This window comes from Xiphophorus hellerii, chromosome 6, assembly GCF_003331165.1.
Source record: "Xiphophorus hellerii strain 12219 chromosome 6, Xiphophorus_hellerii-4.1, whole genome shotgun sequence".
Taxonomy (NCBI): domain Eukaryota; kingdom Metazoa; phylum Chordata; class Actinopteri; order Cyprinodontiformes; family Poeciliidae; genus Xiphophorus; species Xiphophorus hellerii.
In genome coordinates this window covers 24,297,691-24,310,522 of record NC_045677.1, presented here as the reverse complement: position 1 = coordinate 24,310,522, position 12,832 = coordinate 24,297,691, and the positions used below count along the sequence as shown (strand labels likewise).

The window sequence follows — 12,832 nt, the reverse complement described above, 5'->3', positions numbered from 1 at the left end:
AAACCAACTACCATAAATAATGAGATTAATTTTGATCATATTGACTATTATTTTTGCCTTGTTTTGTGAATCATCGCAGTTTTTTTTTCTGAGAAATTTGAAGGGTTTATTTACCAGAAATATTGGAGCCTTTCGGTATTTTGCAATATTAAACCTCTTTTTTTCAACACTATATGGCATATTTCAGTTTTCCATTTTGGTGCATTTGATCTGAATGCCATCCAACCTGCCTTAGTTTTCATCGGAACAGGTTCTGAGCTGTTGCTGTATTTAACTTGTGCTACAGGACGTCTTCTGAGACAGTTTTAATGTTCCGTTACGTTAAACAAACTGCTATAAACAGTAGAGGTGAACTGCATTATATAAGCTGGAAAAACTGGGACAAAAGTCACAGTGGAGGTGCCAGGTTGTACACGTCACCTTTTCCCGTCGCTCTGATTGGTCGAGAGGACGCTAACTTGCTGCAGCAGAGTTAGCTAACGTCCAGTCGGTTCAGTTTATACTGAAGGATCAACAATGCTGCTCAACAAGGTGCGTTTGTTTCCTCTAATTGATATTTGCAGACACATTTCTATGTATTCAGTTCCAGTTAATTTGTGAATGTAAGCTTTAAATTAGTGCGTTTGTATATGGAAACGAGGCTAGTTGAACCGTTACGTCACATGCTAATGTTAGTTAGCAAGTTGCTATAACGGCTAAAACACAGAAATAGTTTTCTATCGAGTTTTTGCAAGTACGTTTTAGTCACTATTTGAATGATTTTCAGCATCTCCTGGATCTTTAACAGCAGACCCGAATCCGTGCCTGAGTTTCTAGCATTAGCTTTAGCATCCTGTGTAAATATCTGTAATCTAAAGGTCCATTTCAAGCAGCAGGAGAAATATTAGAAAAGAGTAACCGACTTAAACTGAAACCTGGTCTGAGTAAACAGACTGGAATACCTTTTAGTTTCTGTTAAATGTATTTGGATGGTTTTTGTTGTTCATAACCCCTTTTCAGTATGTTGTTTTTAATAACTAGAGTATTATTTTTCTTATAAACTTGCTCTTACCTTGCAGTGTCTTTATATTTTTTTACTTGGTGTAACTACGTTCTTCTATTTTCCTCTAACTTGCTGCTGGTACACCTGAATTTCCCCTCTGCTGGGCAATAAATTATTTTTTCTTATATATTATTCAAAGGAGAACAATTTTATCTGAATCCAGAGCATATAAACACAATATTTATCTAACTGTTAATCTGCCAAACAGTAAGTAGACACAATAAGATGATGACAAAGGTTCTGTGAATATTATATATGTATAATATTCATGCAAATTTGGAACAAACTTCCATAAAACTACAAAACAGCCGAAACAATGACTTCCTTTAGATCTAGACTAAAAACCTAACTGTCTAGAGTTGCTTTTGAAACGTAATCAATGAAACATTAATCAACAATCTGATGTTGCGACGGCAAAGTGTAATGTTTCAATTGTTCACTGTGTTTCTACGACTTTGCATTTTGTGTTTTTTATGATGTAAAGCACTTTGAAATGCCTTGTTGCTGAAAGGTGCTACGATGACCTTTGCCCTCCATGCAGGTGTTCAGAGCCAGCCTTCGCTCTGGGATTCGTCTGCAGAGCTCCGGTGCTGCTGCAGCCGCTGCAGCTTCCAGCAGCCATGCAGGAGCTCCTGGCTACTCATTCGGTGAGTCAGAGGAAATCAAGACGATAAGCAATATGTGAATACAGAAAATTGTGCCATATTGACTTTTCCTGTTTTAAACATAGTCATCAGTGTACTCGATTACACATTTAAATGATAATTCTGCACCAGCACAGCACATTTAAATACACTAATAGTTTCACAAGTTTGGACAAACATATAAAAACAACTTAAAGTTTTCCAGTAAGTGCAATTAGAGTATAACAGCCAATATACAGTAAATAACAAAGAAACTGGCAAAAACAGGTTGACTACTTTGGTCAAACCTGTAAAAACAAACTACAACAAATCTTCTTTCAAGTGGTTCAGAAAGTGCAATTAGGAATTCTAAATATAATGTGAAATAACTAATAAAGCATAGAATTATACTGAATAGATCTGCCCTCATCTATTGGGATCATCGTCACAGATACCCAATCTAGGATTATTTTTTTTTAACTACAGGACCAATACAGATATAATATTGGATCGGTGCATCTCTGTGGTTTCTGACCTCTTTCGCCACCCCTCCAATGCTTGTTTACACACACTGATGGACATAAATGCTGAAAGAAAGCTGTTTTGATTATTTATTTATTATAAATAAAACTAATTTTCTTCAGAAACAAACTGAAGCCTTGTTTTTTAGTGGTTTTACCCAAGAATCAGATATTAGAACAAAACCTAATTTCCTCCTGAAAGATTCACTCATAAACATTTGTCCCTGCTAGGCTCCTTTATAAATGAGTTTTTTTTTGAGTCATAATAACGTGTTTTGGAAAACAATAAAAGTGTATCTATTTGTAGTGAATGAGTGAATTCTGTCTTAAATTTTTTTCTGTTGTTTTTTGAACAGAGCTGACGGATCAGCAGAAGGAGTTCCAGCAGCTGGCGAGGCGCTTCGCTCGAGAAGAGATGATTCCTGTGGCAGCTGCTTATGACAGAAGTGGTGAAGTATGTTCAGAAAACAAGAGGCTCAAATATACGGCTGAATACTTTCTTTTAAAGTGTAGTTTTACAGAAAAACTTTAATCTTTATACCCTTCAGTTGTTCAAATTTCCTAAAGATATGAAGCCGAATTTAAATACCAATGGTATAATAGTGGTTGGTTTAGTATTATAAAACATAGCTTTATTATTTGGAAATAGAAAATGGATTTAAATCTAATCAAATGTAGGTCTTAGGAAGCCAAATGTTTAAGTTTAATGTGTAATTGACCTTAATTTTTTCTCCCAGTATCCAGTCCCCATCATCAAGAAGGCCTGGGAGCTCGGCCTGATCAACAGTCACATCCCACAGCAGTACGGTAAGCCATTACTAATTTAATGCATTTCTATAATATCCAATCTTTTTTTAATTGTCAGGATCTTATAATAACAGATGCAGATAATTAAATAAATGTACATTTAATTATCTGTGAAACCTGTTTTAAATTTAATGATTTAATGGTGATTCAATAATGGGCTATTAAATAAATTATTTTATGGTACATTTGATGATTTAATAATCTGTTTATTTATTGAATTTTGTCCCGTTTTAACGCTTCATAAAGAGCATGAATAGTTTGATATGAAATATTTGATTGTTCTCTGAATGCAAGATTTGTAGGCAAATCTCTGCTGTACAGATAAATGAACAAAAATGTTAAAAACATAAATAAAACAGATCAAATGTAGTCTTTTTTTAAGACTTATTTTTATTCATAAAAGGCTCCTGGGTGAAATAATTAGTTGGTTTTTAATTAGGCCAGTTATAGTGTCAAATATATCTTAATAAACTCCTAAAAAATCAGTAGATGCACAGCAACATTTATGACATATTCACTTCTCTTTTTTATTTATTTCACATTTAGGTCATATTTAAATTACTTATAATTTCACATGTTATAAATTTCATATCACTAATGGCTTGTATTTGCTAATTTATAACTATTTGGATGGGAGCAGATTGTCAGCAAATAATCACTTTCCCTTGGGGATCAATAATGTATATTCTGATTCTGATTATTGACCCAAATCTAAATGTGAAGTTTCTTCTTCCGTTTCTCTAAAATGTTGAGTTTTTCCTTTAAGGTGGAATGGGCCTGTCGATCTTTGACGCCTGCCTGATCACAGAGGAGCTGGCCTACGCCTGCACTGGGATGCAGACGGCCATCGAGGCAAACTCTCTGGGAGTAAGTAAAGTAACGCATCCATAACGTCATCAGGACAGGAGAGCAGCTAGTGACAGAGCAGAAATTATTTATTTAATGAATTTTATTCAAATATTGTTTAAGAGATTTAAGTCTATTGCTTCAAAACAGATTTTATGTCTCCTAACTTCCTTCCTGATAGTTTTTCCACATCATCAATCATAAGGAGAAGCTCCGTATTAATCAACTTATTGTTTGTACTTTGCAGCAAATGCCTGTAATTCTTGCTGGAAATGAGGAGCAGAAGAAGAAATACCTGGGAAGGATGACGGAGGAGCCGCTGATGTGTGTAAGTTCAGTACAAGACAAACTGCTAGTTTTAGTCTAAACATTGAATAGTTTGGAATATTACTGAAAAGTCCATTTATCACCAAGTGAAACAAATTATTACACACTAAATGTTTGAAAGAATTTATTCCTGTTAATTATGATGATTTTTTTAATACACAACATTTCAAATTAGAGCAAATTAGTATTAAAAGAATGTTTTTAATACATTCTGGACGATGTGGCTTATAGATAATTATTGATTAGTTTTCTGTAATATCTGAAATACTGGCAATTGTTCCTGTTTCATCCACCATTTTGACTCCAAACTGTTTATTTTTAAGCATTGAAAATCTGGTGGAATTCAAAATTGTTCAAATTATGTTTATCAAATAAACCGTTACCTGAACACAAACAGATGTTTTTTTGAAAGAGAAGGAGATTTAACTCATGGGGTTATTCAACCCGAAGGATTTGTAGTATATGCAAGAAAGAGCTTTTATATTTCAATTCATGGTGTAAAATTATGGAACAAGTTAATAGAGGAGTTAAAACAAAGTCAAAATTTAGTACAATTTAAAAGTAAATATAAGGAGGTAATTTTCACAACATACAGAAATGTGACCATTTTCTTCCACTTCCTGCGGTTTGAAAAAAAATCTAAGTTATGGCTTTTTAATTTAGGCAACATAAAAAAAAATGAAATTTTTTTCTGTTTGTTCAGAGTTGTGACGCTTCTCGTTTCTCCTCCACAGGCGTACTGCGTCACTGAACCCGGAGCCGGTTCTGATGTGGCCGGACTAAAGACCCGAGCCGAGAAGATGGGAGACGAGTACGTCGTTAACGGCCAGAAGATGTGGATTACCAACGGAGGGAAAGCTAACTGGTGTGTATCTACGCCCAGCTGCTGTCTTCCTTCGCTCATTGGGGGTTATGTGGCTGCAGTATTGGTAGACAACATGTTATTTGTCTCTTCTGTCCTCAGGTACTTCCTCCTTGCTCGCACCAATCCTGATCCCAAATGTCCAACCAGCAAAGCTTTCACTGGCTTCATCGTTGAAGCGGATACTCCAGGGATTCAGATCGGAAGGAAGGTAAGCAGGGTGTTCAAACATATTTAAAGTCTTAAATGTATCTAAAATTAAAACCTTGAAAATCATAAATGAATCTATCTCAAATTAAGGCCTTAAAATCTCTTTAATTCATGTAATTAAGGTCTTAAAAGCTCACTTCTATTTCTAATCCATAAGATGCTACATTCATTGTGTGCATAAATCTTGGCACTACTACTATGTAAAATATACGATTTTCTTTTGTACATTTCTCTCGTGATACAAGTTTTAAATTTCATTCATTATGGTCTTAAAAATTCCTAAACCTGAGTTGGTGAAACCTGCAGATACCCTGGTAAGCAGGGAATCTTAATAAAGCTGTGAGCGTCTCTGTAAATAAAACTACATTAATTTAGCGATGTTAACGATAAACAGTAAATATCTTCAGGCCAGCCACGACGGTTCATGCTCGTGGCGTTTTCTGACCCGTGTTGTCCTTCCAGGAGATGAATATGGGTCAGAAATGCTCGGACACCAGAGGCATCACATTCGAGGACGTCAGGATACCGAAGGAGAACGTTCTGATCGGAGAGGGAGCCGGGTTCAAAATCGCTATGGGTGCCTTTGACAACACCAGACCACCAGTAAGAGCTCCAGTTGTTTCCAGCATTGCAGAAATATCACAGCAAATCAGGTTTATTTTGAAGAATGGAGATATGACAGCTTCTCACCATAAAAACACAATACAGACAATAAATGCATGGATATGTTTTTCTAGATCTTGCTGGGACATTAATCAGTTTATTCATTATATTTAACAAATTTCATCATTAATTCACAAACATTCTCTTACAACATTTACTGCAAACAAGTGAAAAGAGAGCAGGAAGAAGAAAAAAATCTTGTAAAAATCTGCCTCTTCAATAATAAAATACATTTTCTGAGCCGTAAACATTAAATCAACAATCTAAGTTGCAAACAATCTATCATTCTCCTCGTAATCTACTCATAGAAATCTATAAGACTTAATAATTTTTCTTGTAAAATGTTTTGATTTGATTCATAGCAAAGCATTTTTTCATCTCTTCATCTAAATTGCTCCATAATTTTATTCTATCGAAATGCACATTTGTTTTAAACTAGTTCACAGTTTTACCTTTAAATTTATTTCTTATATTTATCTCTTGAGCTTGAGAAAAATACCTTTTCTAAACTAATTGTCAGTAATATTTTCTAGTTTTAAACATATCTAATAGCATTTTTAAATAAATCAAGTCCTTTAGTTTCAATATTTGAATAAACAGCATGTTCTCTAGCATTCACTTTATATGAAATTTACATAACTTTCTTTTGTGTCACAAAAATCTTTTGGTTTTGCTTTATGTTTGCTTTTGTCAAAACGGTACCATTAAATCAAACGAGTAAATGTCCGCAGTACATAATAATTGAAGTGATCAAATGTTTCCCATGTTCTGTCTCAAATATTCCAGATTTAAATGTATTTATGTTTTGTTCTGTTAATTAAAGTGACTTTATTTCAGGTGGCAGCCGGAGCAACAGGCCTGGCCCAGAGGGCTCTGGATGAAGCCACCAACTACGCCTTGGAGAGGAAAACCTTTGGCAAAGTTATTGCTGAGGTTAGTTTGAGCGTCCAGGATGGGGTGTTAATGTGTCGCCTCATTTTTAGCTACAATGTCGTCAATTCAAACTATGACACAACGGTATATTTAACTCCTTTTACAACATTTCTGCTTGAAATAACCTCCCCAAAATGAAATTATTTGGATTATTTATCAAAATAAAGCCAAGACTCCAGAGAATATTCTAGTTAAAAAAAAAAACAAAAAAAACTCTTCTGTTACTGAGGGAGAGTAAATGAATATGGCACACCAGAAAAAATAAATAATTTTCGCTTAAAATATGCAGTTTGTGATGTGACTATCTCTGAAAGGATGCAGCTGCGATCCGAAACGTAAACCACAGCGTAGAATCTGACCTTTTGCTGTGCCGAGTCTCATGGAAAAGATGAATCATAGTTTTATTGGATAAAAGCCCAGGCCTCACTTTTAGTCTCCTTTTCCACCAGTAGGTGGCGCCTTGAACATAAAACTAAAGAAATGGAACTTGGGAACTAATAAGTTGTTTATGGAAGAAGATTAGGACAAACACATTTTTTTTTTACATTTTATATGATTTTAATCTCAGAATTTAGACTTTTTATCTCAGAATTCCTTTTTTCCTGTGATTTTGGTTTATTTTTTATTTTTTCTCAGAATTATTTTTGTTTTACCAGAATTTTGATGGATTTTTTCCTAAGAATTCTGACTTTAATCTCAGATTGTGGACTTTTTTTTCCAGAATTGACCTTTTTTTTTTTTTTCTTTCCAAATTTTTTCCCCTAGATTCTGTGTGAATCTATATCAAAATCCAAATTAATAAGCAAATATTCTTTGATTTATATCTGTTATGTTGTTTGCATATAAAGATAATTACGTTTCCTCCTTGTTATAGGATTTGTAAATCTGCACTTTATCTACATCGAAATATTGTCCCAAATTTGTTTGGTTGATTTAAGTTTTAAGACTAGATTTGTCTGATGATGCATAAACAATGTGAAATATTCTGAAACTGAGGAAGAAGTCAGCTTTTTGGCCCTAATCCTCTTCCCTAACAGTACATTAACTAAAGCAAATGGCTAATAAACTTGGGTTGTATTTCTGCTGAAGCCTTTCTACCAGGATGGTTACGGTGTCTGTGGTTTTGTTCGGCAGCACCAGGCCGTGTCGTTCCTCCTGGCTGAGATGGCCATGAAGGTGGAGCTGGCCCGGATGGGGTACCAGCGATCCGCCTGGGAAGTGGACCAGGGCCGCAAGAACACCTACTACGCCTCCATCGCCAAGGCCTTCGCCGGAGACATCGCCAACCAGGTGGCCGCCGACGCCGTCCAGATCTTTGGAGGAAACGGCTTCAACAGCGAATACCCGGTGGAGAAGCTGATGAGGGACGCCAAGATCTACCAGGTGAGGAAGATCGCTTCATTTAGATCAAAACTGACAAAACACTGAGTTCCTTTTACTGGTTTACTGTCTGGCTTCTTTTGTTTCTTTGTATTTTTGCGTTTTTATAATGTAAGGCACTTTGAACTGCCTTGTTGCTGAAATGTTCAATATAAATAAAGTTAATTGATTGATTTATTCACTACCAACAGTCTAAAACAGCTCTGATTTATTTTATCTGTAGATCTATGAAGGCACGGCTCAAATCCAGAGGCTCATTATCGCCAGAGAACACCTGGGAAGATTCAAGAAGTGAATAAGATCATCCGTCCTCATCCTCAGTGATTTGCCGTTAGCCTGTAGCTCCTGTACATAACGCGTTTCTGTAAAACGGACCCGGCCGCTGACCCGGGATGCAGCTCCAATGTTTTCTGCCTTAACGAACAATTCGGATCATTAATCTGAGTCACCAGGTCCTGATTCTGCTGATTCAAACGATGAAAACCACTTTAAATGTGACGATTAAAACTCGTTTCCAAGCCCAAAATAGCACAAGACTGTAAAAAATATAATTTCTCCAGCGAACAGTTTAACTGCTTATAGTTTTTATCAGAAATGCATCTTTAAGCATTGATCAGTTATTGAACTAAAGCTGCTGTTAATCTTGTGCATCAGTGACTCAGATCCAGTTTTCTGTAAAGATTTATTGTCGCTCACATCTTCAGCCTTTTAATCATAATCTTGCTCAATATTTTTGCCATATTTTGCCTTGAACATCCGTCTGACTTTAAGATCAAATTTGTAAAATAACTTTCAGTTTGAACAGAATGTGTAGAAAGATGTTTAGAAGTCTGTTTTGCATGTCTAAAATGCAGCTTTTTTATCTTGTCAATAATATTTTGCCTGTTTTAAAATTTAAAATGAGATTAAAACAGTTTTACAGTCAGATTTCTTCAGACTTCTCCAGGATGTAATTCTGTACTGTAACAATGTTTTCTGAGCCTGTTTGCCATCAACTACATTATTACTCTTCTGCTCAAAAGGATCTTTGACTTTTTTTATTTCTGCAAATTCATTTTAAGAAAACAATTAGTCTATTTCTTTTCCCTTAATCCTCCTGTTATGTTGCGGGTCAAATTGACCCGTTTTACAGTAAAATTTATTTTTTTAAATAGTTGGAAGTATTTTTTCTGCATGAAACTTTTTCTATTTGTCTTAATAGGTGCACTCTACATATAAATTGAAAATGGTTCATTTTCAATCTGATACTGTTCGGGTCAATTTGACCCAGCAGTCAGGTTGAAGGGTAAAAAAAGGTTAAAAAAAAGTCCAATTGTATACGTTTCCTTGCAGCTATGAACCCTATTTTACCACACACATGCACACGTGCAATACTGATGCATCTATATTGACTGGAGATGTTAGAATGGCCCTTAGCGGCTGGATGAAGTCGGAGTCTTGAGGCAGAGAAACGGTGCAGACCCACTGGGTGTTTATTCACCAATATTTAACACACACACAGACACCCTGCTTACAAAGGGCTAAGGTCTCAGCAGCAACCACACAGCTGTGTTTCATTAGAGGGCAAAAACTTCATCTCCTTTTCATCTTGAACCTCACAAATCAAGAGCTGCTGCACTGGTCTCTGACGCACCTGGAATTCTTTCAGCAAATTCTCATGAAATGTCTGATGTTTTTTCACTCTGTCTGGCATAAACAGTTCATATGTAACCTTACCCACTTGTTGAGTCACTTCATATGGGTCATGCCACTTGGCAAGCAGCTTGTTATCTGAGGTTGGTAGCAGCAATAGGACCTGCTGCTACCAACCTTTTCTTTAGATTTCTGGTCATACCATCTTTTCTGGTTCTGTTGTGCTGTCTTCATGCTCTCCTTTGCCAGAGCTGTCATTTCCTCCAAGCTCTGTCGCATCTTGACCACATATGCCACGATGTCCTCCGCTAATTCAGGATGTTCCCAGTAACCTTCAGGAGGTCCAATGGTCCTCTCACTTGGCATCCATAGAGCAGTTCAAATGGCGAAAATCCCGTCAAAGCCTGTGGGATCTCTCTGTATGCAAAAAGCAAATAGGGCAACAACTGGTCCCAATCTGCTCCTGTAGTGGAAACAAACTTGCGCAGCATGTTCTTTAAAGTCTGGTTGTAGCTCTCAACAAGCCCGTCCGTTTGAGGATGATAGGGGGTGATCTTAATTCCCTTCACTCCTAGCAACTTGTAGACTTGCTGTAACAGCTTAGACATTAAGTTTGTTCCACAGTCTGTCAAAACCTCTTTCAGGATCCCTACTCCAGAGAACAATTGTACCAGACAGTTAGCAATATTTCTGGCTTTCACACACCTCAGGGGAAAAACGTCAGGATACCGAGTTGCATAATCGCATATAACTAGGATGTACTTGTTGCCTGCTGAGCTTCTCTCTAAGGGACCCACTACATCCATCCCTATTCTCTCAAAAGGAGTACCAATAATTGGTAGGGGCTGCAGATGGGCCAGAGAAATCTTCTTTCCTGAAGTGAGTTGACATTTAACACAGGACTTACAGAAGTGTGATATTTGACTATACATTCCTGGCCACACAAATCTTATGGCAATTCTACAGTGTTTTCTGAAATCCCACATGAATCTGTGTGTCCCAGATCCATTACTCTCTCTCTGAACTGTTGTGGTAATGCTAAGGCCTCTACATCCCCTTTACACTGATACAAAATTCCCCTTTTTACTACATAAGTAGCTTCATCAAGAAATTCTGCAGTGATCTGCGTGTTTCCTTCCACCTCTATGACTTTCTCAAATCAAACTTTCAAAGTTGGATCCTGTCTCTGAAGCTCACCCACATTAGCTGGAAGATTAACATCTAGCAGCTGAAATGGTTTAAAAGAGATTTCTGGCAGATCCTCTCATCTTGTCCCTCCTTCTCTCAGCATTGGTTTTATAAGATTTAATTGGTCCCATTTCCCATACTTCCTCAAAAAATGGTAACTCTCTCAAGGTGTTTTGAGCACTTTGAGCCCTTGTAGTGACCATGTTGTGCCCTGCAGATCTCACTTTACCTGGGTACTCTATGGTTTGGGCTAAAAGAGCACCAGTTACTTCCTGTGGGGGAACGTTTTCTGGATGTGTGGGACTCAGTAGTTTGGGAGGATGTAATTATGCTTGCTGAGTGAGATCAGCAATAATGGGGACATCATTACCCAGAATAACAGTATGAGGCATCTTTTCTGCAAGAGCTACTGACATAAAAAATGTCAGTAGCTCCCACAGTCATCTGACTGTATGTCAGCCATTGGATATTCATGCTTATCCCCATTTATGCAGCTTATGTGACATTTCTCCTCAGTCCACCTTTCTCTAGGTACTAAGGAAGACAAAACCACGGTCTGAAACCCCCATGTATTTAGCAAGGCTGTCTCCCGCTGCCCATTAATCAGAACTAGTGCAGTACAGGCAGCATCATGAAAAGCACCTGTAGTGGGTCTAGAGACTGTGCAAAACAGGGATGGCTTAGACTGATTAGTAAGGTGGCAGAAGTACCGAGTGTGGCCCAGTCCATCACATAAATAGCATCTTATGTCACCACATTGGCTTAATAACCCCCTCCCCCCAACCATAACCATAACTTGATCATACATCTTGTGTATACAGCCAGATACAGTCATACTCAGCAGATCAGTTCAAGAACACTTCACTTTTTCCTTTTCAAAATTCAGCAAACAATACAAGTAAGATCAAAAGAAATATCCTCTGGATCTACTGATTATACAACAAACACAATTGCAGATAAGAACAAAAAATGACTTCTTGCACTTCAGGAAAAAGATCCAATTGTTGACTGGTAATAACCAACTTCAAATGCCATATTTACTGAGATAATTTCACAGTATATTACATATCTGAGAACTAACACCTCTATCACGCAACGCATTTGTTGTAAAGTCCGGTGTTTAGTAAGGTCAGCACTGAATGTGAGGTAGAATAGGTCTGTTAATTATGTAATATTTTTTCACATAGGATGCTCAGACAGCAGAGCAAGGGGCAGAGCAGAACGATGGAGAGGTGGCTGGAGCTTCAGGGCTCCAGGTGATATCTAACTTATGGGTCCCCTCACTGTACTTACAGCCGAGGTAGCGAAATAACTTCTAATGTCTGTCGTCCTTTTCTTTTTTGGTGGCGACATGGTCTCGGAGACTCATAATAAATGTCAAACTCAGAAGGAGACGCGTTCACTTTCAGCACCATGGACCAAGCTTCCGTTCCGCGTGTGGCCAGCTGGCCGCCGCCTGGTGCAGCTAATCAAAGAACGTAGATCCACGTTCTTTGAGCCAATAGCGGGTCGTCATAGTTCATAACAGTGAATTTTAAAATGAATGCTACCACTGCGTAGTATATTGAAATATTAAACTAATCAATGTAGATTTTCGTTTATTTATTTTGTTTTTGTTAAAAAAATACATATGGGTTTTTTTTTTTAATTAATATGGCAAAAATTGGTCGGGACTATTTTATATCCCTTGAATATTGGTCGTGACATGTCACGACCGTCCATACCCAAACCTACGCCCATGGCCTTGAGGCTCCATAGTTGACGCTGTACCGTAAAAAAGATCATTTTGGCAAATGCA

The 12,832-nt window shown here is 37.1% G+C and overlaps 1 protein-coding gene across 1 annotated transcript; it reads left to right on the top strand.

The window, feature by feature from the left end:
* Positions 1–403: 403 nt before the first annotated feature.
* acadm (acyl-CoA dehydrogenase medium chain) lies at positions 404–9,238 on the top strand. The gene is made up of 12 exons (XM_032566049.1): positions 404–531; positions 1,584–1,689; positions 2,543–2,640; positions 2,924–2,993; positions 3,760–3,860; positions 4,087–4,167; positions 4,901–5,031; positions 5,131–5,239; positions 5,701–5,841; positions 6,739–6,834; positions 7,969–8,217; positions 8,438–9,238. Exons 1-12 carry the CDS (start codon positions 517–519, stop codon positions 8,507–8,509), a joined length of 1,269 nt encoding a protein of 422 aa, XP_032421940.1. The 5' UTR covers positions 404–516; the 3' UTR covers positions 8,510–9,238.
* Positions 9,239–12,832: the final 3,594 nt, after the last annotated feature.

Bases quoted from the DNA above. Each gene is read 5' to 3' on its own strand.
- acadm (XM_032566049.1), top strand. The intron at 1,690-2,542 runs GTGAGTCAGAGG...TTTTTTGAACAG, and splicing joins AGCTCCTGGCTACTCATTCG to AGCTGACGGATCAGCAGAAG. The intron at 4,168-4,900 runs GTAAGTTCAGTA...TCTCCTCCACAG, and splicing joins CGGAGGAGCCGCTGATGTGT to GCGTACTGCGTCACTGAACC.